We start from the raw sequence: 23,247 nt of genomic DNA on the forward strand, positions 1-23,247 counted from the left end.
TGATTTCAAATTTCTAAAATAAGCGAAACATGATCAAATTTCATTACACGAAAATTGTCAGCGCCCAACTCGGTGGTGTCAAAAATCGAAACTCCAAAACGACGAAGTTCTCCATCAAACAAATTCACATTCCCAATCTAATGGCCGATCCACGATTGAAACAAATTCGTATTAAAACTGGCGTGGTAAATCGCATTGCCAAAGAAAAGCAGTCGTACGAAAAGGAGACAGAAACAGAGAAAAATAGGCTGTTAAAATTCAAGGAAAATGGTAAGTTTCTTAAATTTTCAACTTTGCCGGAATGAGGCTTGTAGCGAATCCATGTTGTTTCATATCACTGATTCTTCAATGAAACCTCAATTACGCAATTATTAATAAATATTCTGTTTTTAGGAGGGGATAGCCATGTCCTTAAAAAGCAAGAGGAAGTAATACAAGAATCAGCCATGATGATTACTGACTGTCAAAAACGTCTGACAGCAGCATATGCAGATCTTAAAGCTATTCTTGAAAACGAGAAAGACCTTTCAGAAACTGAGGAATTCCAGAATGCTTCTAAGGCTCTTGAATTAGCTCTACCACACTTCTAAACTTTGTGTGGATTAAGCTAGGTGCACTATTTCTTAAGTTGCACCCATCATTATCAAAAATTTCTACACCAATTAATCTGTGTGATCATCTTGCTTCTTAAAAAAATTAAGTGAAAGTATACAATGGCAGAGTGGAATTACAACAACATGAATCATCTTAGTTTAAATTTACCACCAAGTTTTCAACCTGAAAATAGTTCTTCTGGAAGTTATTTCAATCATCCTGTCAGTGCTCCTTTGAATTTTGGCAATCCAAGTCAAATCAGATATAGCAATTCTAAATTTCAATTCGGAAGTGATTCAGCTCATGATAGCTTAACTTTGCCAACTTCATCAAGTTCTTATGAAATGTCATGGGAAATCAACAAAACTGTAAATCAACATGTCGTGTTACCTATGGTGACTGAACCGCAACAGCAGTGGCTGAACACGATGAATCAACGAAAACTGGATCAGCACTTTCTCGATAATTTTATTCAGGTCCGAATCATTCCACGGAATTGTCTGCCGTCAGATCAAGTAAGTGGTGGTAAAAATTGGCTTCTACTTTCTGTGGAAACCGTGTAACAAATACAATATATTTAACTTTATAACGAAAGATGAACGAGTTCCGGGACTTGGTTAAAGAGGCTAAAAGACTGACTGACCGTTTGAAAGTAGCACAAGAAACAAGTAAAGTCTGCGAGAACCCCAACGATTCCCATGAATTAGACCAAATAAAAGTATTTCATTTTATAAGCTATTAATTGTAAAAGTATAAACTGCGTAAAATAAACAAAAATTTATCACATCTCTTTCACAGGAAAGGCTTGAATTTGTCAATGAACAAATTGAGGATCTTGCGACCTCAAAGGAAATCAAAGAAAAATTAACTAAGAGAAAGGAGAAAAGAGAATGGCTGAAACGTAAAAAGGAAAGGCAGAAGAAAGAAGAAGAGGAAGCATTAGTGCGGCGGGAAAATTTACATAGACTTATTGATGATCAAACTGAAGCTATCAGAAGAAAGGAATTGAGCCGTAAAAAGGTCAGAGAAATGGAGAGATCAAACCATTTTCTTTTTCTAAATTTCTTCTTTTTTCATATTGGTTATATAATTTTAAAATCTATAAAGAGTCTAGAAGCTAAACGAGAAACCGATGTTATATTGGGAGAAGTTCGTCGCAAACGGAATGACACCCAACGTATCGGCCAGCTGCTACAGTCCTTGAGAGATCTGCGCGTTTTGAGAGCACGTTCTCTGGAATTAGGACGCGCTCTTTTTTCTAGGCAGGAAGACACAGACCACTTTAATAGTACACTAGGTAAAATGTTTTACTTTTTTTAACCTAACCGTATTTTTCATATTGATCGCTTCATCTTATTTCAATTAATTTTTTTTTTTATTACTTTGGGTTTGTTAAAACTAATTTCTTGTTATCAAATACTTAAAATAAATAAAATTTTTTAGATCAATTAGATGTTATCATAAAGAAGAAGTCTGCAGACTATGAAGAGGAGGAAAAGACGTTGACATCGATGATGAACGATCAAAATGATTCAAAAAAATCTGAAGGCGTAATTCAGTAATACATTTAAATAATTCAGAATAATTCACTGCAAATTTTTATTTGATTAAATTATTTTCAACAGAAAACTGTGGAACAAACGCACAGTATGAAATGACCATCAGAGATTAATCAATTTTTAAGCGCTTCCTTGAGTTCAGCTAAAAGCATGGACCCAATGATCATCTTCTCGCAAGAAACAGTCAATTTGGGATTGACCCCAACCAAGATTGTGACTAAAACCAATGATTTGGATGACAGCGTTTGTCCGGCGAATCTATGAAGAAGAAAAAAAAAAAAAAATTTAATCATCATTCGTTTAAACAAGGCAAATCACAAGTTTACCTTAAAGTGTTTGGATCGCTGGAATTTATGGAAGCCATATTAGTCGTGCGAAATATTTTAGTTGAGATGTTCTTCATATCTTCTAATTCCAATGTGTTGGTAATTGAAAAGCTGTGCTCATTCATCCCTTTGAGTTTTCCTATTGAATTAGTAAATTTGTGCTCATCTTGCTTGGACATATTCCCAATAATCCCAAATATACCTTGTTCATTGATAAAAACACCTTCAGTGCACGTAACAGGACGAATCAGTTCACCAACAGAAGGTCTAAAATTGATTTTGATAGGTCTTCCGCTAGCTACCAAATCACAGCTGACATTTTGAGTTGAATCGCCAAAGTCTATGCCAACTGTAACAAGTCTCGTGGCACCGACCGGAAGGGACGCCAAAGTCGTAAATTCATGCATGGAAATACCAACAGGCATATTCTGAGATGAAGAGATTCATTAGTAAAACAAACTCTTGTCTGAAGTAAAACTCAATATACAGCTAAAATGATACATAGTTTTCTTACTTTGTTAGTTATTTTTACTTCCGTTAACTCCTCGTTGCCAGTGTTCACTAAGGTAAGCTCGATGGTAACCATGGAAGGTGAGTACAAATTGATGGAGCGTGTGTAACGATATAAAATTTGTAAACCGCAACCACTTGAAATGCTGGAGACTATTTGCCAAGAAATATTTCAATAAATTTTTTGGTTTAACCTATGAATTAAAAAATATACCTAATTCCGTTGGTCTGGTGGAAATGTACGCAGCAGAAACTGGTTGAACGCTAGAGTCCGTAATTGGTGTGCTCGCTAAGGTTCCAAGCGGAATTCCAGAAACAGAAGCCATAACTGGAGCTGAATCTGAGACTGTTAATAGTGCACAAGGAAATACAAAAAAGAAAAATTTAAATAGAACATCATAGACACATGAAACAAATGGAAATCAGACAGGTTAAACAGAGACTTGCCATCTAAATCGAGGAGTAAATCCAAATTCGACTTGGGTGGTGGCATTCGTGATGATTTTACGACTTTATCCGAGTCATTGGAATCTGAATCGGAACTGTTCGAAGAGTACTCTGATTCCGAACTAGATTCAATCACGAGTGTACGGCTCAACCGTTGAGCAGGAGGCGATGGAGAAAGAGATGGTGAAAGCCGTACGATATTTTGTTGGGAAATATCGACAGAATCATCGGGATCTTCTTCGCTAGAGGATTCGTCCGAATCACTCTCTGCAGAATCCGAATCCATTTCAGAGGAAGAATCTGATTTTGAATCTGAGCTTCCAGATTCATCTTTCACATCGTCGTCTTCTGAAGAACTCTCCGAGTAAAACGTTTCCTTTTTCTTTCCTTTGGAAGGAGCTGATGCAGAATTTCCTCGCAAACTTTTGAAACATACAACAACCACTTTAATGCAGTTTGAAACTAACTATCACGTGGTCTTTTACCTGGTAACTGGAATGACGGGTCTGGGAGATTCAACATTTCGAACATTAGAATCAGGAGCAACGGCAGGGAAATTTGGTAGATCCATGTATCCAACAACTCGGCTGTTGAGGTAGTGAGACAGAGAGCCCAACTGAAATTCATCTCGATCTAAAAAACAAGAAACAACGTTGATCAGGATTTAAACCACGCCCCATTAAACGCCTGAAGCTGTGACTCAGTATTGCTGTTCAATACGATTTGCCAAAAAGCAAAGAAAGGGTAAGTGAAATGGCGGGTTTCGAAAAAAGACAGCGTTGCCCTGACAAATACTTAAATCGCCACCATTTTTTTGTTTTTTAAACAATAATAGTGAGAAAATTAGAATTTCTCATTGCCACTTTCTTCGTTGGCAGGATTAAACCAAGAAAATTTTTAATACACGTCTATCTTTTCTTAAAATTTTTAGATTACCTTTGAATACGGACTCGATTACAGGAGCCGGCTTTGAGGCCAAAAATATTTTTTTGGCATATTTAGCAAGAAGCGCCTGTTCAGTTGAAGGGAAGACAAGATGACGAAGAAACCTTGTGCGGTCTCGAATATCATAATTTTGGTCATATTTTGCTAGACTGCAATTAAATTTTTGAAAGATTACCAAATGAAAAAAAAAATTATATGAATTAAAAATTACCTGAAGACGTATTGACAAAGAACTTTGGTTTGTTTTGGATTTGACAGGCACAATTTGGCGGCTAAATTCAGAATCTGGAGTTTCACCACATCTTGCTAATCATAATGATGCAATTTGAAAATAAGCTCATGTACAAATATTCAGTATATCATGATTTTACCTCATTTGCAAAAGTCCGTGCCATGAAACGAAGTACATCGGGAGCCATTTTGGACACACGTTTCTTTTCGCAGTGTTCGCCTACGAGCCATAGAATAGCTGCCCTAGCTTGGGGCACAGTTATTCTATTAACAAGTCGGGCCATTTGACCGACAATGTCTCCGTGTGAGCCTTGGTGTGTCTGTAACAGTTTTTTAATGACCACAACGCTCTCTGCAACGACCAATTCTATAAAACGAAATCAAATAAAAGGAAATGACATTCTTATCAACAAGTTCAAATATTTTTATAAATGTGAAATAGCAACCATCTGAATTCGACAACAAAGCGATAAGCCCACTTAGGCATGTGTCGGTTACTTCTTTGATTCCAGCTGCACAACTATAATTGTAAAGATGAATTAGGAAATCAGTTCTTCATGGAAGTAAAATGGTGTTTTTACCGTCCGATGGCTTGAATAGTAGCAGCAACAAGATCTCTATCTTGACTTGAAATATAAGTCTGAAACTCTCGGAGAATAAAAGTAATGTTTGACTCGTTTGCTAAATTAGTCAAAATCTCCAATTTAAGTAGTTTGATTTGCGTAGCATCGGTGCTTCTAACGAAGAAATTTTTCAGAAAAGGTTCAAACATGTCCTTCAACACGACGAAAAAATAAGTTAACACACACAAAATAAATTTTTTTGCAACATTCACTTGTACCTTTCGGTTGACTGACATGGATGCAATTGAGTTCAGTACGACGGTCTGAACCTCACGATGTGAACGCAGCAGGCGTATTAAAGCCCTGGTCACTATGGCTACATCTTCTCTAGGAGCCAAATGATGATACAATTGGGCGACACCCATAACAACCTTTAAGGAAAACCAAAAGATATAGAATCAATTAAATGTTTTATCTAAATTCCTATTGGATTTAGACACCGCACCGATGAGTTTCTGCTCTGGAGCAAGGGTTTCGTGTTTCGCAAAAGCAGTCGATGATCTGGGTCTAACACCAACGATTCCGTTTGTTTTCCTTTCTCGTCATCTTCTTCGCTTTCTTCGTAAAATGGTTTGTCTTTTTCGGAATGATTAGTACCGTTAATATTGGGGTCCGTAAATTGAGTCCGCGCGTACCGGGTAAGCATGCCAATAATAATAACCTGTCCCCATTCTTCAATATCCACCAAAACAGCACTGTTAAAAAAAAATAACGAATACATTACACAATAAATTATAGTGAAATAAATCTCACAAGTTTAACAAAATAAATAACATATTTTAATACTAAAATATTTACCAAAGTTTTCTAAAATTCTTGTGTATTAGATCCGTGCGTTCAGGACATACCTATTTTGAAGATTGTAGAATGATTTATTGTTACAGTCAATAAACAAAATCATCAATAAAACTTTTGTAGGAAATTTTCAAACCTGTTCAAATGCCATGACTGCTGATCCAACAACAAGTGTTGTTTGATCTGAGAGGAGTCTCTCAATCACCATAACAAGCTCATCCTTTTGTTCAGGATCAAGATCATAGAGTTTTGGTATAGCATGAGCTGCTGTTTTTCTGACATATGGTGACATGTCACTAACAGAATCTCTAATAGCCAGCATCATGATTGGAACAATGACTGGAACCCTAATGCTAGAAAGAACTCGGAGTGCACTAGCTCTTATAAGCTGATTTGGATCCTGGTAATGTAAAAAAAAATCTGGTAATTTAGTGCTTTGGGTAGAATTAAAAAAAATAATAAGGCAACCTTTAGAGCCCTTTGAAATGTGGATATGGAAAGGAGTGCCAGATCTTGTTGTTCTTCAGCATAACGAACCAGATAAACATATACCAGCTTCTTTACTTCGATATTTTTAGAAACCACATTTTTCACAACAGCAGGAAATAAATCAGAAGCATCTCTTCCTTTGGCTATCATCTGTAATAATATGATGGTTTACAATATAGTTGATGGATAACAAAAATGTAAATATTTTACCCCAATTATTCTTTTCATTGCTTCCAATTTTAGACTATCTTTGCTGCTATCTAACATTTGTTTCAAATCGTCATGACGTTTGTAATCGGCATGAAACAATCCCCCAGGAGCTCCAGCTTCGGCAGCAAATTCAGTTTCGCCGGACAATGATGGAGTTTTTTCTTGCCCTCCATAAGTTAGTCCAAGATTCCCAGAAGCCATGATGAACTTAACGAATAGACTATGTTTTTTGCGAATCCAACAAACAATATAGGTTGCGATTATTTTACAGTAGACGAACTTGTGTTGTGACAGCTCAGAGCTCACCTGCCTGCATGCACTTAAGGGGGAGGGGAGTTGTCAGCTGCTTAAAACAGCGCACCAAATCACAAAAACAAATTGTTGCGAGTTGCGATTTTAGCCTGATATTTCATTTGGAAAATTTAAACAAATTATTATATAATTGAAATCATATTTTCTTGGCACTTCAAACTATTTACGAGCTACTTTGTTTTGTTTCTCTCGAATAAATTCCTTGCCTCATTAGTGAATTGTAAGTTTGGCAAGTCGGCATTTTTTACAGATAACACGTGAATTAAAAGCTAGACGAAAAGTTAAAAATTAAAGACACAAGTGCTGTTAGCTACAAAACAGAACTGTAATTCTAGACAAAAAACAAAAAAGTAAATTTTGCGATGAAGGTGGCTCATCCACCATTGATTGGCAGTTTCTTTCTTCCTACTTTGGGCCTTGCTGTGTTCTCTTTGGCTCTAGGATATTGGATATCAAGGAGAAAGAAGGGTAACATCAACAACGATGAACCTAATGTCACTGAAAAGTCTTCGGCCGATACAGTTGGTGAGACAGATAGCATGTCAGCCCTAGAAAATATGAAGAAAAAGAAGAAAAAACATGATTGCAACTGTGGGAGTAAGGAAACATCTAAATTCGAAAAGCAACCTTCACAAATCAAAATTATGTATGGAACTCTCATGGGCAAAAGCAAGGTACAATCACTAAATTAAACCTTATTATAAAAACTATTTCTTATAACTGGCCCGACATTATTTAGAAATTTGCTGAAATTCTCTCAGAACATGTGAGTGAAGAAACTCAAGTCTCAGTTGTTAACCTTAAAGAATGTGATTCTGAGGATATCTTTGTTGGTCCTGTAAGATCATTTTTTAAATTAAAAAAAAAATCAAAACTACTAATTCATACCTAACATACTTTTGAATGCAGGACACTAAAGACACACTTTTCATATTTATTGTTTCCACTTATGCCGAAGGATCGCCTCCAGAAGATGCTGAGTGGTTTTATAAATGGCTTGAAGATTCTGCTCTTGATTTTCGAGTACCACAAACCTTTTTGGCTGATGTTAGGTTTTCAGTATTTGGTCTTGGCAATTCCTTATATTTTGAAAATTACAATGTGATTGGCCGCAATATTGACAAGTGGTTGAGTAAGATTGGGGCGGAGCGCTATGCACCCCTCGGGCTAGGAGATGAGAATGTTTCTGAAAGTTTACATGGGAACATAGAAGCCGATTTCGACCATTGGTGTGAAGGAATTCTCAATTTATTAAAAAATCCTCAAGGTACAACTGAAAAGAAAAGTGGATGCAGTAAAGGAAATGATTGTTGCAGTAAAAAAGGAAAAAAGAAATCCGTCAATCGGTCACAGAAAAAGAAAAATAATATAGTGGAAGAAACAGACGTTACACGTGATTCTGATTCCGAATCAGATACAAATGAAGCTGTCGTCGATTTAGAAGATCTGGGAAGTTTTGTCCGAGTAGAAAACAAAGTTGGAGAAGACAGTGAGGAAGAAGAAGAGATTACAACGGTCGATGGAGAACCACGTGAAATGTTAACTCCTCAACTTCGAGAATCTTTGACAAAACAAGGATATCGCTTGATAGGAACTCACTCAGGCGTGAAATTGTGCCGATGGACTAAAGTATACATGTTCAAATTGTTTATAAATTTGTTCAGTTTGTTTAATGTTTTTCGTTTTATGTCAGGCTATGTTACGAGGTCGTGGCGGTTGCTACAAACATACTTTTTATGGAATCGAAAGGTTTGTTTGTCTTTTTTTTTTTTTTTTATGAATGAGTATCGGTTTTACAGTGTATTTTTATGTCCGTAGTCATCGGTGTATGGAAACCACGCCTAGTCTTGCGTGTGCCAACAAATGTGTTTTCTGTTGGCGTCATCACTCGAATCCTGTCGGAACCGAATGGCGATGGAAAATGGATTCAGCAGAATTCATATTAGAAGGAGCACTAGAGCAACACGCTAAAATGATTAATCAGTTCAAAGGTTTTCACTCTTTTCATTGTGTATTCAACAAAAGAGAAAATATAATTACATGTTTGCTACATTTTAAAAACATTTCGATTTTCAGGAGTTCCAGGCGTCCAGCCTCACCGTTTAGCCGAAGGAATGAATCCTGTTCATTGTGCACTCTCTCTTGTTGGTGAACCAATCATGTACCCGGAGATCAACAGATTCATGCGTATGCTTCACGAGAAGAAAATTTCGTCGTTCATGGTGACCAATGCCCAATTTCCCGAGGCTATTCGTCAGTTAGAACCGTGTACCCAACTTTACGTTTCTGTTGATGCATCAACTAAGGATAGCCTTAAAAAAATTGATCGGCCGCTGTTCAAAGGTATATTTAAGATGATTGCGACCTCGTGAATTGTTGTGTAATATTTCGTAAGTTTTCTTCATTAGATTTCTGGGAGAGATTCCTTGACAGTCTACGTGCCCTTTCAGCCAAAGGGCAAAGGACGGTCTATCGCTTGACTTTAGTTAAAGCCTGGAATGTCGAAGAACTTGAAAGTTATGCCGAACTTGTTAAACTTGGCGAACCTGATTTTATTGAAATCAAAGGTAGTTTGTCATTTTATAAAAATATATTTACATGTATTTCACAGACGTTTTAAAACATTTTACATGCTTTCGTTTGTCAGGTGTAACTTTTTGTGGCACATCCAAAGCTTCGACGCTAACTATGGAAAATATTCCATGGCATCATGAAGTAGTGACGTTTGGTGAAAAAATCTGCTCCTACCTTGATGCATACGGCCTAGCTGCCGAACATGAGCATTCAAACTGTATCCTCTTAGCCAAACGCAGCAAGTTCTTTAAAGATGGCCGTTGGAATACCTGGATTGATTACGACAAGTTTCATCAGCTCATGCAAGATTACTATTTGTCTGATGGTGAAAATACTAAACATTTATTTAAGGTGAAAAGCATTATAATTAACGTAATTTTGTACAGGAAAAGCAACGTTTACCTCGGAGGATTACATGGCGCCAACTCCAGACTGGGCCATGTTTGGAAGTCCTGAGCATGGATTTGATCCTGTTGAAAATCGCTGGCACCGTAAGCAGCCTAAGAAGGATATTAGCGGCTGCTAAATTCTCAGTTCAAAATATCGCTGAAACGATTCTTTTTCAAAAATGTACTGAAGTTAAAACTTATAGAAGTTGAAAATAAATTCAGTGAACAATAAAAAAACACCGACGAATTGCGCCAGCCAGGGTAAACTGAATTCCAATGGTGCTAGAGTTCTAGTCGCAAACTACATCTAGGCATCAAAAGAATTCAGTGATCCCAGCTCCTCTTTTTCTTCCTTGAGATTCGACTTGACGTGAATGGATGAAATTGTTTTGGCTGTCCTACCTTTTATACAAATAAGATGTTGCAGGGGAGCAGAGCAGTTGATCCTGGAACTGGAACGTAACCGGTTGGAGAGGAAATACGTCAATCGTTCCGCGTATCGTCTTATCCGGTTGAAAAGAAAGTGATCTCCTTGTCACATTCGAGGTAGAACTCGATCGCTGGTGAAGACTTGGTACAAGAAGAAGAAGAAGACATTTAAACAATGTGTTGTCAGTGCTGTCGCAGTACCTGGTGGGAATGATTTGCCAAATATATTACAGAGTTTGGAGCTCTAACGTTTGAATCCACCGCGTCACCGACTTTCACAACCACCAGCGCGGCTCACGTCGAGGAAATTGGAGACTTGCTGATGCACCACACTGGTCACATGATACTCTAAACCTCTATTGAAGTATTGATTTTTGTGTAAAACGTGTTTGAAATAACACTAAGAACTTTCTATCAATTTAATACAACCACTCGATAAGAACTGCAGCGATTTTGGCGAGATAGAACACGTCTGCATCCTCGAATTTGTATTGGTGCACACTTTTGACTCTCTATAGCTGGCCTTTTTCTCGTAAGCGTGTTTTCCTTCTCTTTAGGCACCACCACCAACAGATCATTATTTTAGTCATCATCGTTCTATGAAGACTGGAGAATAACTATAACTTTGAAACACGTAACTCTCTTAGCGGGGATGAATCGCTGCCGACCGTTATCAAATTATATGACCTGTCTCATCGACTCGATTCCAACTTTTCGTGTACCCTTCGTCTTTAGCTTTTTCTGATGCTTCATTGGCGTACAGCTATATAGTCTATAGCTTCCCTTATCTTTATGTGTGGTTCTCCGTTCTCGTGCTGTGTTACTTGCTGGCCCATGTAGGACTTCGACAGCACCCAGATGGCGGTGGCTATGATGAAACGCCGTTGTAGTGCTTCCTGATCCCTTTTGTTCTTATTTAATCTCCCTACACTACGTAGAAATGTACGCGTGAGACGACCCTTTTCTTTTTTACTCTTTTATTTATGCTGCCATGTCTTTTTTTTCTCTCCTGAAATAATACCTTGGCGTTTACTTGACGTAAAACTTTTCCTTCGTCGCTTCACCCTCTTTCTTCGTCGCACTCTTGCGCTCCCATCACGATTAAACAAAAAAATAATAATAAAAAACGACATACGAAACCGAAGATGGTGGGATTGAATTTCCGGTCTGTTGTAATTTAATCGTCGAGTGGCTTTGTCTGCTTTTTCTATCTCTTTCTATAGTCTCAGGATGGGCCCTCGAGGTTTTTCTTTAAATAATATCTTGGACGGCTTCACAGTTGACGAAGCTTGAAGATGGAAATAAGTAAAAACTTATTTTGTTAGAAATTATCTTTATCAAATATTGCAACTTTTACTCGCGATTTAAGTTATTGTGTCACAACGGGTGAATAATTATTTCTTTAAATGGTATCGTTATGATTTTGGATTAAAAGTTAATTTGGTTTTATGCGGATTCCAATTATCTTTCTAATTACATTTTCTCGTTACATAAAAAAATGACGGTAAAGAAACTGATATTTTAAAATGACCTCATTAATAAATTAAAAGGGATGTCAAGAAATCACAAGACTTAAGCTTGACAATGAGTCTGTGAATATTGTTGCATCCAATCTACACTGCAATTCCGTATAATTTGCGCTGAATTGTTTCTTCTGTGATTCTGAAGCACTCTGAAGTAAGGACAATATGACCGCAAACAGGAGCGGGTTTCACAATAATAGTATTAACCAACAAACTTGCTGCGCTTCCTTCAGTTCACATAAAACAGACACTGCTCCGAGTTGCTGCCACGGTCGGTCAGCAGAGCGGCACAACTGAATACCGGTATGGCGATTCGATCTGACACCCATGCTTTCACCACTCGCAAATCAGCCCAGATCAGGTGTTATTTCTATCATTTCTATGTATTTTGTTTTATTTGATCGCTTAAAACAAAAATTCTAGATAAATAAAAGTATGAAATTTTTTTGCTTAATTTTCTTTTGACAAATAGATTGTTTTTTAACAAATTGTCTTTTATATTGGACAGGTTCCTAGGCATGTATGTCCAGTAGCTCACAGTCATAAATTTCCATGCACCATATGTTGCCCTATGTTGTATAGTTTATATAGCATAAATTTAAATCCAATAGTTACAGGATTTTTAAAACTTTCTTTTAGCTGGGTATACAGTGAAAAACCGATTGATAGGATGTCTAGACACTTTTTTGAGGAAGTGAAGTTTCTGTTTTGATTATAAGATTACCAGGAATAATTTGTAAAACAAAATAATCATGGGCAACTACGCGTATACAGGTATACAGGTGCACAGGTGCGTTTCACGAGCCAGATGCCAAAGCGAAATAGTGAAGCGGATAATCGAACTAAGCAAACTACTTTGCGCCCTTTGCGCGGAGAGAAGACTCAAAAGAACCAAAGTACCACAAATAAGCCTAGAAAAAAAATGCGCAGAACTTTTTTTTTCTTTCGAATTTAAACAAACCATTGCGCAATATTTCCCTATAAACCAGAGAATACGTGTGGGGCATATGACCACTTCAACGTCTTCCTACCAAAATTGTAAAAAAAAATCTCTATTGGTTCAAAGCTAGGGATACCAAACAGATGCCTATCAACTCACAAACTTGCCGTTTTTCTTATACGTCAATCAACCGTAGACATTAAATTACCTGGAAATTACAAATCATCAACCTGTGGGGCCTACGTCAAGTAATTTTCTGAATTTTCCCCAAATTCCAAGTTAGGACAAAATTCCTTCCAAAAATCGCTTCGCATTAGTTCCTCTCGGGTTGTCACGCAAGAGGTCTAAGATGGCCCATAGAGTTTATACTTGGATGCTCCTCTCAAAGCTAGATGGCATTGGTTTAGTATTCCGTTTGAATTCTTATTTCTACAAGCTACACTAGTTTTCGTTGTTACGTGATCAAAGAAAATATCGCGTATAATTGCTGAAGATGAAAAACTTACCATTACATCATATTTTTTATAATTTACCTTTATTATTTGTATGGATCGTCATCATTTATACGCATTCTTCAACTCAGTCCTCGCATACACACCTTAAATTCAAAGTCTCTAAAGTCTAAACTCCATTGATTGGATTCCTAGAACAGGTGGTTTTTGGCTTTTTGCTTAGATAGAAATGGAGGTGCGAGTGACGTGATAGCAAATTATGCCGGCTTTTTCACAGGCAGCTGGACATGGTGATAGCTGCCGCTGTGCCGCATACCAATTGCGACCTTCGATCTCGCTGGTGACAGTCATTAACTCGGCTTGGGCTTGAACTTCCGGGGGATTCCTAGAAGTCCTAGAGCTTCGAAGCGGTTTGTTTGTTTGTTTACTACACCAGTTGGGCATGTATGCTGTCTTTGATTTTCCATCGTTTGATATTGTTAATTATCAGAAATTACCACACCCTAACGGATTCAGCGACAGTACAGAATGAAATTAATGAAGATTCTATTAACAGAAAGTACAATGATCCCAATGCGGATATGAAGAGACGACTTGTCAGATTATGAGATTTCAAACAGCTGGTCAGACCAATGTATGTCTGTCTATTTATCTTATCTAGGTGAAAAAGTCGATTGACTCCGTTCCAATTTGCTCCGTTCAAAATTTAACTCTTGATTTGAGATTTCCGGCCACTCTTACTAGCGCGCGTTATCTTTATATTTCTAAACTCTCAAATTTTGAAAGATTTGATTTTTTTTTACATTTTGTTTTTTAATTATGTTATGTAATTATTATTTTTATGTATCCAAGTTATTATATTATAACTTTTTCGATTGTTTTCCTACTAATGTAAGATTTCATTCGTATCTTGTAAAATTATCTAAAAGACCCAACAATGTTAATACACCAAAAAAAAGATGAATAGGGAAAATTTGTGAGTGGAATAAAGAGGAAATTTCCGGCGCCTAGCTCGGGAGTCACGGTAGATGCATCTATTTCACATCACACAGCGGAAGTGTAAAACAAACCAGAAAAGTTTATCAAGGTTGCGGTGGAATTAATTTAATGTACACACATTGCTCGCCTTTGATTTCCCCCAAAATAATAAATTCTAGTTAGTTATCTAGTTAGAACTAGTATTATTCAATTTGACTGAAAAATTTTATTTTTTAAATCTTGGCAGTTGTGCAAGTGCCAAGTGGTGCAGCAATGCGACATGGCGGCTAGCCGACGAGTCGACACTCGACGACTTTGATAGCTTAAGTGTCTAAAAAAAAATAATGGCAACCTTTCGTTGACAACAGACGACTACGAACGAGAACTGTCAGTTGATCGAAAATTACATTCTGAATTGCGAAAACACAGATTATAAACAGATCATAAATTATTTCGATAATCGAGATGGCTTCTTCTAACAATTCACTCGACACACTTATCGGTAATATTACCTTACATTCATATGATTATATATTCTGCTGAATTATGCTAAACTATTATGAATCTTAAACAAATGTTGTCAACAAGACACATTTTAATACTGTTAAAGTTCTGCTGCTTATATATCTGCTTGTGTTCTTTGTTTTGTTTTGTTTTTCAAGTAAAAGCAACCAACCCTCTTGTTGATCAACCTGATCCTCTTGATGTTGCATCTTTTTGTGAGAGGGTAACTCATGAATCCGATGGACCTCAAGTAGCTGTAAAACTTCTGGCATACAGAATCCATTCTCCTCAAGAGAAAGAAGCCCTCAATGCCTTAGCAGTATGATAAACATTGCAGTGTTATATAGTTTACTTGTAATTAACCTGTTTTTTTTTTTATTTTCTCGTTTAAGCTTCTAGAGCAGTGTGTCAAATCTTGTGGGCCTTCCTTTCATTCAGAGATTGGCAAATTCAGATTTCTTAATGAATTGATCAAACTAGTGTCTCCAAAATATCAAGCTCACCGAACACCTATTCATGTTAAGCAAAGGATTCTTGAAATCATTTACACGTGGACAATTGATTTGAAATCAGAGCCTAAGATACATGAAGCTTATGACATGTTGAGGAAGCAAGGTGTTATTAAAGAAAACCCCAGTTACACTGGATCCAACACTGTCCAGCCTATTAGCCCTGCACCAAGGGAAAAGATACCATTTTGTGATAATTCAGAAAAAGATGCTTTGCTACAAAAGTTATTGAAGAGCAAGGATCCAGAGGATCTTCAAGCTGCCAATCGCCTTATTAAAAGCATGGTTAGAGAAGTGAGTATACCATCCACTCTTAATATTTTTTTACTGAAAATTCAACTAAAATTCCATCGAAGGAAGAAAATCGGATAGAGGCTGCAAGTCGACGACAACTAGAGATAGAAACAGTTAATAGCAACATCCGTTTGTTAGAAGAATTGTTGGATAATTTCGAAGCCAATGGTGCAACAGCGGAAGAAATGGAACTTTGCAAAGAATTGGCCAGTAATTGTGATAAGCTGCGACCAAACTTATCAAAACTGGCCACGGAAACGGATGATAAAGGCGACACTTTAGGTTTCTACAAGTGTTAGCACAAATATTACCGTTATTAAAAGAAATGTAATTTTCTTGTAGCCGATATTTTACAAACAAGCGATGAATTGAGTCATGCTCTTGATCGATACGAAGTATTAGTACGAACAATGCAACAGCCCATTCCGCCTTCTCAGCCACAAAGAGCAAGTCTTGATCTTCTTGATCTTGGCCCCATGGTACAGCCTCAGCCATCTCCCCGGAGTACTCTGGACGATCAGTTGCTTTTAGGTTAGAATAAAATCTAATATGTGTTCCAACTAATTGCTAAGAAAGGTAAATTTATGTATTTTGTATTTTTGTATTTCAGGACTGGACGATTTCGCTCCGCTGTCACCTTCCATTAATCTTTTGCAGCCCCTGAAATTTGAGTGTGCTGGTAAAAGTACTTTTATTTCAGGAATGAAATATTTTAAGCATTTTAAAGTAAAATAAAAAACAAAACAAATATGTGATACAGGGCAAACACCACAACGCACTCCTGATGTAAAAACTACCGAGGAGGTAACTGCGAAACGTGGTCTGGAAGATCTAGATGTCCTTGGTGAAGCTCTGATGAAGCAAAACCTACCTACAAGTGCGAAGCATCAGTCAAGTTTCCAAAAGCCCGTTGAAAGAGTTCCCCTTAACGAATTGGCTAGGAAAAAAGTGCAGAACGAAGGGAACGCAATCAAAGAAAATCAAACTCCCAACATTTTATTTCGTACGTCAACATTGTTCCAGTAGAGGGTGTTACGGCCTTCTTTCCGCTCAATTTAATTCACTTTATTTCATACAGGATCTTCAAATGAAGAAGTCAGGACTCCTTCAGCTGTCACCAGTCCCTACATTCCAATTGAGTTTGATTTGTTGATGCAAAATAGCTTGCCTGCAACGATCAAGCCTTCTGCGTCTCCCTGTGTCACTACCCCGCCGACCGAAGCTTCCACTCTACCTTTACTGGTGCCGTTTGCCGAAACAGCAGTCAAACAACTAAATGTGTCTGTTGGTACACAACCGCGGCAAGATAGCGACGTCTCTATGCTGGACACTGGCATTTCGAGTAATGAAAATAGCATTGGAGGTAACGATGATGTTCAACTTCTACATAGCCCTCCAATCAGCACGACTTCTGTTGCTCCAGGCCCCGCTCCAAGCTTGTCGGATGTTTTCTTGAAATTGGAAGACATTAAACCGAGTAAAAGAGTATATGTTTCATTTCAAAATTGGTGACAAAGTATTTAAATACCTTCTTTCCTATTACAGGTTCAAAGAGCCCAATAGCTTTGTTGACTCAAGATTCTGGGTTAAACATGAGTTTGCACTGTGCATCTGCTAATGTCCCCAAGGTGAGTCTAAGAATTGGTTTCTGTTGTTGCAGTTGTAACATTTTTTAAGCGTGTTTTTGTTTGTGCAATGCAGAATGTTTCTGTATTCGTGCTGTCTGCCACTAGTCGTAGTGCTTCACCGCTGACCAATTTCACCTTCCAGGCAATAGTTCCAAAGGTAAATTTAAAAATGTCTTCTAAATCTACTCTAATCTTCTAAATGTGTGTTCTTTCTAATTGTAGGGAAATCGAGTAAAGCTTCAACCGCCATCTGATAACAAATTGCCTGCGTTCAACCCGTTTCTCCCTCCACCTGCTATCACTCAAGTCGTGTTACTCTCCACCGCCGGCCTGGTAAGTTTGCACCTACGCTGACAAGCGATCCGTGTTGTTTTTCGTAATTGGATCTAAGTTAGTGTTTCTTTGTCGACAGAATCTCATTGAGCTTAAGTACGTTGTCAGCTTCGATATGGACGGTGAAACAAACACTGAAATGGGAAGCGTGCCGAATTTAAATCTTTGCCCAGATGTCGTTTGAGATGAAGAGAATTTATGTTTCAAATGTTTTTATATTATTTCTGTTTGAAAGCGTAACAAGTATTTGAAGTTCTTGCTAATCGTTTAAAGTACCTTATGCGTACCCTTCAAAATTTCTATGGCATTGTAATTTCTAAAGTTTTCTCATTTCCTACGATGTTTACTTGAGTAGTCTCTGTAACATCTCCTTATTGTGTGCAGATGCTTTGGAATAAACGCTGCGAGAGCTAGTGTTTAAAAAATGGGCTCTCGATGCGGTTTTCCTTATTGATTACTTACAACTGATTACAATACTTATAGATGTTATTATTTAAGAAATTTTAAGTATTTTTAGATCCGTCTCTAAAAGCAGGTTTTTCTGTTATTTTTTACCATAGCTTTTTAGTGTAGTTGTACGCCTGATAACTCATGCCAATTTATTTTCGTTTCTCACGCTAAATTTGGCTGTAATGGATACAGTTGCAGACTCAAGTGAAAGCGAAGGTAGATGGGATTCATAAAATCAAAGAATGTTTTGGATTTGACCATGAGCCAGTTTGAGCGCTGATGGGGGTTCGGATCGTTATAAACACGAAACTGAGGGCCTAAGACAATCGAAAAAGACAGTACGATATTTGTTTATTATCGAGTCGTTCTTCTAAATTCACATTGACGTCATATCCTTGAAAACGGATGAATATCACTGTCTATACTGATTTCTGAATCTGCGCATGTAAAGGTTTGACGTAAGCATGGTCCAATTCAAACACAGTTTCATTGCACAAGGTCAGACACGCAGCCAAGTATCTGAAAGACGTGATAGCAAAATGAAAGTAAAAGTGCTAGAGGACAGGAATGGAAATTCCAAGTCACTAAACCCTGGAGGCTTAAATGACTCTTGAATGCCCGCCCAGAACAAGAAGAAACGGGAATTTTTCTTGAGGTTTTCCCTATACAACTGAGTGCGTCAGATGGAAGCGGATGTATGGTTTACCTCTCTCTTTATCACGTGAAATTTTTAGATCAAATTACGCTCAAAATGTGAAGTGCAGTTGTTGTGAATAATCAATCTCAGTAATATCAGTTTGAATGTGACGCCTTGTGCTATATTTGTATTCTGTGTAACATTTCGTTTCGTCAACTTATTGCGCAAATTCGCTGATATTTGAGCTTTTACTATTTCTGCGTCGTGGTTATTCACCACCTGACAGTCATTCGCCATGGGAGTTTTCAGCAGTAGTGGGCTTATTGCCTTCACGTTCATTTTACTGTTACAACGAAAGATTATGATGGAAACAGTAGCATCTCAGCCGCAATTTACCGCCCCAGATTCTTCTTCACTTTATTTAACAGAGCAGGCAAATTCGCATTTCCACAATACTTCAAACAATGGGTACGTATCATTTTGTAGTCCTTTTGTTTTTAATTGATTTTTTAAAATTCTTATTGATTATTCATTTATTTGTGGTTATCAGAATGGACCAAAGATTGAAGACAAATAAGTTTTTGATCCGGAAATGCTGTGGTCGAGGCCAAATTTACAATTTTAATATGGAAGAAGAAGTTGCCGATAGGAAAGATCGATGTGTGAAATACTCGATTTCAGAGTCGTCATCCCGAACCAAAAATAAGAACCAAATATTTATTGAGCACAAACAGCATCTGCCTTCGGGATATGCGCTTGACAATTTTGAAGTCGACACGGGATTTCCCCGCAATTGCGAGCTCGATTTGCTATTGCAACCAGACCAAAAGGTGGACGATCTTTTTTACCCGCTTCCGTCTGGCCAGTTGATAGTGCCCCATCGATTTTGGCTCTTGCAATTTGACGTTCACTGTATCGAAGACTATTTTGAAAATGGAAATTTCACCAAGGTAGGAGTGCTGTATATTGAAAACGCTTATTTCTTTTATTTTATTCATGATTTTTTTAATGATTTTTAGCCTAGGAGAGTCGCGTTTGTTTGTAGTCAAAATACCACGTCATTCCCCACGACTGCCATTGACAACGTGGGAAAGCTGCAGCTAGATTTTATCGCACCAGTAATTCCTGCCGAATTGTCACCAATTGTCGGCCGAACTGTGATTCGAAAGTGCTGCGCAAGAAATGAAGTTTATTCTTCCCGGGGACAGTGCATAGAAAATCAAGGATTTGCAACAAATTACTTTGATGATCTTCAACCCACAGAAAGAGACGACATGTTTTTTCGCATCGGCCCACTCCCTTGCTTCCAAAATCAATTGACTACCAAAAATTTCAATCTGGCCCCAAATGGCAGTTTAGAGATCGGCATGAGCAACAGTGATATACATGGCCAGTTATTCTCTATGGAGCATTACTGTATAGAGGACGTTGTATCTTATGATGCCGCTGGTTTCCCTGTAACGTCAAACGAAGCCTTTTTCTGCGTAGACCAGGATAATAGTGATCAGCACTTATCCGAGTTACCCGAGTATCCAGATTATTTCAATCCTTACGAAACGGATTCCAACAGCTCCTTTTTTCCTGGTCACAACGTATCTGAAATCATCATACCTGAATATCCAGATTATTCCGATACCACTCACGAAATTGATAACAGCAACTCCGTTGATCCTGGTCAGCATTTACCTGAATTTAACACACCTGAGTATCCAGGTGATTTTAATACCCTTCACGAAATGGATTACAACGACTCCGGTAAAATTAAAACCCCAAAATGTTGTCCCCTTGGATACGTGATGGACGAATCGGAAACTTGCCAGCTACTAAAGTTGGGAGAAGGTTCATCGGGTGAAGAGCGGATTATTTCCCAAGCCTTGAACAATTATTTCTTGAATGAACATAAAATTGTCACCAATCTCATCTCAAACATTTCGTCGGGTTCTTGCGAGTTAATTCGATTAATTCCTTTCGTTAGTTATGACGCCTCGACGGAAATAAAATTCGAGGTTAATCCGAAAAATGAACTGTCACTGTTGATCCATTTACAAACAAAAAATTATTGGAACTTTAAATTGAAACCCCATTTTTTTTGTGCCGATTTTGTACGCTTCCGAAGTGAGAAAGAAGTTTCCTACCAGCCACAAATTTTCCATTGCGCAAAACAGGAACACCACGTATCTATTCATTACCCCGTCCTTCTCTGCATTTCTGCTGTGGGTTTAATACTCACATTAATAATTTATTTTTTTGTTCCAGCTAAAGGTAATAATAACTCATTCATGTATATCACATTTAACAATATTAAAACCCTCTCTTTTTTTATTTGGGTTAAATAGGTTCCGCCAAATTAGTTACGACCGGATTTGGAGCAGGAAGTAGGGGAACGAGAACTCCGACTATGGCCACGATGTTGACGGGCCGCATTCTACTTTGTCACGTCTTCACTCTGTCTCTGGTATTTTTGAATAACTATTTAGATGATAAGTTTACGCACAGTTCTGAAATTTTATTGGATTTTAGACGTTCATTTGCTTAGCGATGGTTCAACGAGAGTATTTTCCGCCAATCCAAACTTCTTGCGTTGCCATAGGTATGACTTTACTGTCAATAATATTTCCTTCGTAAAACGAATCTAGACCGAAATTTTGTTTATGGACAGGTTATTTTATTTATGGCGCATCGATAGCTTCATTCGCGTGGTTGACTGTATACTGTTTTGATTACTACCGAATTTTCACGTAATTCAAAATTGTATAATTTTCAATTTTTACGACCAAGTAAATTTATTCGTTTCACAAAAAACTCTGCTCAAAAACATTTTTAGTGGCGCATTCAAGGTGTCCAACGACATGCTATTCATCCCGTATTCGATATTCGGATGGGGCGTTCCCATCATAGCTCTTATTGCTATGGCGATTACACAATTCCAATCTACGGAGCTTGGTGTTTCTGACAGCGTCAATCCAAATATCGGTCTTCTTAACTGTTGGTTTCCTCATGGTTAGTATTTGCTTGGCCCACTTTGTTGAACGGTTGAACCATATGGTAGATAGCCTAAATAATGTTTTTTTTTTTTTTTTTTTTTTTTTTAAATTAGATGGCATTTCAGCACTGGTTTTCTTTTATGGGCCTGTTGGTACCTTGCTAGTTCTCGACATGATATGTTTTCTCTCCTTGATTTTCAATCCCAACCTGATGCACTGCTGGAGGAGGAAACAATCGATAAGGAGCAACAAAAAAGTTTCAAAGGAGCAGGAAGAGTAAGAAATAATGATCGTGCTATTAAATGAATTATATTTTAATTATGTTGATGAAATTTGATTTTCTTTGAAACAGTTTTAAAATGGCGTTGAAACTCTTTTTTATCACCGGAGTCCCATGGGTGTTTGAACTTGCTGCTTGGCTGCCTGTGTATCTATCCGAATCTCAAGCCATCTTTCAAAGCAACTCCGTAGGAAGATACTTCTTCGAAATCGGCAATTTGCTCAACGCATTGCGAGGAATCGTCATTTTTATCATTTTTATTGTTTTACAACGAGATGTTCGTCACTATTTGATGCTTCGCCTTAAGAGAATTTTCAAGAGAGATTCTCCGACTAATGTAGCTCTCCAGCATTCTCCAGGCAATACCGATGGAGGCCATTCCGTCTCAACTGAACAATTAACCAATAGGCGAATTTCCGCAATGACTTCTCAAACACTCGTCGCATCCTCTGCGTCGGAAGAGCAGAGTACCAATGAACCTGAGTTAGACGAGATAAGCATTTTATAGCGAAACAGACAACACAATTTAAGAAATATATAAAATCAACAAATGAAAATAGATCTAGAAAATCTGGTTCAAAAATGATTAAAACAATCGACAAACTAATTTTGCATTGAAAGGTGCAATACGCACGTACGATATTTCAATTGAATTAATTCAGCGATGTTATCAAAGATGTTATTATAGGAAAGTTTTTTTAACCACTACTAAATAACAGTTTCAATCATAAAAATTTGTCCAACTTCCTTCTTTCATTTTCTCTGTGGAGGAGCTTGCTTTATTTATTTATTAAATTTTTTTATGATTCTTGAACCACATTTTTAATTGTTCAACGTGCCAAAATGTCTACCCATCTACGTATCTAATTCCATCCCTTTCTGCGCGCGTGAGTTGTCTTCTAGAACTGATCTTCTTTTTTAAATGTGTTTAAATCTGTATTTAATTTAAAAATAAAATGTCAAAATTTAGGGTATTCTGTTACTGTTTGAGGCCAATATGATTATCTTCCTCTTTTTTTTCATGATACCTGCCGTCTTAGCCTTACATCTTTCTCTAGTTTTCTTTTCCCTCATTCTCTTCTTTCAAATATTCGAACCAACCCGACACAGACAAAATCATAACAGCTCAAAATTCAGATTGCTTGAAATAAATGTTTAATAGTTAGTGTTTTTTTATTTTGAGAGCATCAGGCAATCAACGAGACAACGAGTAGACGTACTTTCGGGGAAAGTAAAGGGGTGTTTCCAATTTATGCAACTCAACCACCTGATGCGGAATGAATTTTCTCTTACAGTATATGA

General features: G+C 37.4%; 6 protein-coding genes across 8 annotated transcripts; 5 read left to right on the top strand and 1 right to left on the bottom strand.

Moving 5' to 3' along the window:
- The first annotated feature begins 14 nt into the window (after positions 1 to 14).
- LOC124188359 (tubulin-specific chaperone A-like) lies at positions 15 to 750 on the top strand. Its single transcript, XM_046580922.1, has 2 exons — positions 15 to 270; positions 394 to 750. The coding sequence occupies exons 1-2, from the start codon at positions 30 to 32 to the stop codon at positions 588 to 590; spliced, it is 438 nt and encodes a 145-aa protein (XP_046436878.1). The 5' UTR covers positions 15 to 29; the 3' UTR covers positions 591 to 750.
- On the top strand, positions 714 to 2,995 carry LOC124188358 (luc7-like protein 3). Its single transcript, XM_046580921.1, has 6 exons — positions 714 to 1,109; positions 1,190 to 1,312; positions 1,393 to 1,614; positions 1,702 to 1,891; positions 2,038 to 2,152; positions 2,220 to 2,995. Exons 1-6 carry the CDS (start codon positions 714 to 716, stop codon positions 2,245 to 2,247), a joined length of 1,074 nt encoding a protein of 357 aa, XP_046436877.1. The 3' UTR covers positions 2,248 to 2,995.
- LOC124188354 (AP-3 complex subunit beta-1-like) lies at positions 2,184 to 7,099 on the bottom strand. 2 transcript variants are annotated; one of them, XM_046580917.1, is made up of 18 exons: positions 6,730 to 7,099; positions 6,499 to 6,669; positions 6,167 to 6,430; positions 6,034 to 6,083; positions 5,681 to 5,930; positions 5,454 to 5,606; positions 5,194 to 5,387; positions 5,059 to 5,132; positions 4,753 to 4,979; positions 4,593 to 4,687; positions 4,373 to 4,530; positions 3,922 to 4,069; positions 3,437 to 3,858; positions 3,204 to 3,335; positions 2,994 to 3,142; positions 2,682 to 2,907; positions 2,480 to 2,618; positions 2,184 to 2,411 (listed from the first exon to the last, which is right to left on the bottom strand). In XM_046580917.1, exons 1-18 carry the CDS (start codon positions 6,928 to 6,930, stop codon positions 2,267 to 2,269), a joined length of 3,198 nt encoding a protein of 1,065 aa, XP_046436873.1. In that variant the 5' UTR covers positions 6,931 to 7,099; the 3' UTR covers positions 2,184 to 2,266. The 2 variants fall into 2 exon arrangements, with proteins under 2 accessions (XP_046436873.1, XP_046436872.1); XM_046580916.1 differs by having other exon boundaries at positions 5,194 to 5,606; positions 6,730 to 7,055.
- A 186-nt stretch (positions 7,100 to 7,285) lies between these two features.
- On the top strand, positions 7,286 to 10,241 carry LOC124188355 (S-adenosyl-L-methionine-dependent tRNA 4-demethylwyosine synthase TYW1-like). Its single transcript, XM_046580918.1, has 9 exons — positions 7,286 to 7,715; positions 7,781 to 7,879; positions 7,951 to 8,670; positions 8,735 to 8,790; positions 8,860 to 9,032; positions 9,118 to 9,384; positions 9,450 to 9,608; positions 9,689 to 9,940; positions 10,002 to 10,241. Exons 1-9 carry the CDS (start codon positions 7,404 to 7,406, stop codon positions 10,139 to 10,141), a joined length of 2,178 nt encoding a protein of 725 aa, XP_046436874.1. The 5' UTR covers positions 7,286 to 7,403; the 3' UTR covers positions 10,142 to 10,241.
- Positions 10,242 to 14,568: 4,327 nt separating this feature from the next.
- Positions 14,569 to 18,083, top strand: LOC124188664 (ADP-ribosylation factor-binding protein GGA1-like). Of its 2 annotated transcripts, XM_046581458.1 has the most exons (13): positions 14,645 to 14,828; positions 14,989 to 15,149; positions 15,223 to 15,633; positions 15,696 to 15,915; positions 15,976 to 16,164; positions 16,244 to 16,312; positions 16,394 to 16,636; positions 16,712 to 16,996; positions 17,057 to 17,110; positions 17,179 to 17,261; positions 17,335 to 17,418; positions 17,484 to 17,594; positions 17,674 to 18,083. In XM_046581458.1, the coding sequence occupies exons 1-13, from the start codon at positions 14,792 to 14,794 to the stop codon at positions 17,776 to 17,778; spliced, it is 2,052 nt and encodes a 683-aa protein (XP_046437414.1). In that variant the 5' UTR covers positions 14,645 to 14,791; the 3' UTR covers positions 17,779 to 18,083. The 2 variants fall into 2 exon arrangements, with proteins under 2 accessions (XP_046437413.1, XP_046437414.1); XM_046581457.1 differs by having other exon boundaries at positions 14,569 to 14,828; positions 16,712 to 17,110.
- Positions 18,084 to 18,463: 380 nt separating this feature from the next.
- On the top strand, positions 18,464 to 22,914 carry LOC124188662. The gene is made up of 9 exons (XM_046581455.1): positions 18,464 to 19,149; positions 19,232 to 19,631; positions 19,701 to 20,943; positions 21,018 to 21,136; positions 21,202 to 21,271; positions 21,341 to 21,419; positions 21,506 to 21,681; positions 21,779 to 21,941; positions 22,018 to 22,914. The coding sequence occupies exons 1-9, from the start codon at positions 18,977 to 18,979 to the stop codon at positions 22,451 to 22,453; spliced, it is 2,859 nt and encodes a 952-aa protein (XP_046437411.1). The 5' UTR covers positions 18,464 to 18,976; the 3' UTR covers positions 22,454 to 22,914.
- The last annotated feature ends 333 nt before the right edge of the window (positions 22,915 to 23,247 follow it).

The sequence above is a fragment of the Daphnia pulex genome, chromosome 2 (genome assembly GCF_021134715.1).
Source record: "Daphnia pulex isolate KAP4 chromosome 2, ASM2113471v1".
Taxonomy (NCBI): Eukaryota; Metazoa; Arthropoda; class Branchiopoda; order Diplostraca; family Daphniidae; genus Daphnia; species Daphnia pulex.

Bases quoted from the DNA above. Each gene is read 5' to 3' on its own strand.
- LOC124188359 (XM_046580922.1), top strand. From the start codon at position 30: ATGATCAAATTTCATTACACGAAAATTGTCAGCGCCCAACTCGGTGGT. The intron at 271-393 runs GTAAGTTTCTTA...TTCTGTTTTTAG, and splicing joins GTTAAAATTCAAGGAAAATG to GAGGGGATAGCCATGTCCTT.
- LOC124188358 (XM_046580921.1), top strand. From the start codon at position 714: ATGGCAGAGTGGAATTACAACAACATGAATCATCTTAGTTTAAATTTA. The intron at 1,110-1,189 runs GTAAGTGGTGGT...TTATAACGAAAG, and splicing joins ATTGTCTGCCGTCAGATCAA to ATGAACGAGTTCCGGGACTT. The intron at 1,615-1,701 runs GTCAGAGAAATG...AAATCTATAAAG, and splicing joins AGGAATTGAGCCGTAAAAAG to AGTCTAGAAGCTAAACGAGA.
- LOC124188354 (XM_046580916.1), bottom strand. From the start codon at position 6,930: ATGGCTTCTGGGAATCTTGGACTAACTTATGGAGGGCAAGAAAAAACT. The intron at 5,133-5,193 runs GTAAAAACACCA...TTACAATTATAG, and splicing joins ACTATTCAAGCCATCGGACG to TTGTGCAGCTGGAATCAAAG. The intron at 3,143-3,203 runs GTATATTTTTTA...CTTGGCAAATAG, and splicing joins CACCAGACCAACGGAATTAG to TCTCCAGCATTTCAAGTGGT.
- LOC124188355 (XM_046580918.1), top strand. From the start codon at position 7,404: ATGAAGGTGGCTCATCCACCATTGATTGGCAGTTTCTTTCTTCCTACT. The intron at 9,609-9,688 runs GTAGTTTGTCAT...TTCGTTTGTCAG, and splicing joins TGATTTTATTGAAATCAAAG to GTGTAACTTTTTGTGGCACA. The intron at 9,941-10,001 runs GTGAAAATACTA...AATTTTGTACAG, and splicing joins AGATTACTATTTGTCTGATG to GAAAAGCAACGTTTACCTCG.
- LOC124188664 (XM_046581457.1), top strand. From the start codon at position 14,792: ATGGCTTCTTCTAACAATTCACTCGACACACTTATCG. The intron at 17,111-17,178 runs GTAAAAGAGTAT...TTCCTATTACAG, and splicing joins ATTGGAAGACATTAAACCGA to GTTCAAAGAGCCCAATAGCT. The intron at 17,595-17,673 runs GTAAGTTTGCAC...CTTTGTCGACAG, and splicing joins TACTCTCCACCGCCGGCCTG to AATCTCATTGAGCTTAAGTA.
- LOC124188662 (XM_046581455.1), top strand. From the start codon at position 18,977: ATGGGAGTTTTCAGCAGTAGTGGGCTTATTGCCTTCACGTTCATTTTA. The intron at 19,150-19,231 runs GTACGTATCATT...TGTGGTTATCAG, and splicing joins CACAATACTTCAAACAATGG to AATGGACCAAAGATTGAAGA. The intron at 21,272-21,340 runs GTATGACTTTAC...GTTTATGGACAG, and splicing joins AACTTCTTGCGTTGCCATAG to GTTATTTTATTTATGGCGCA.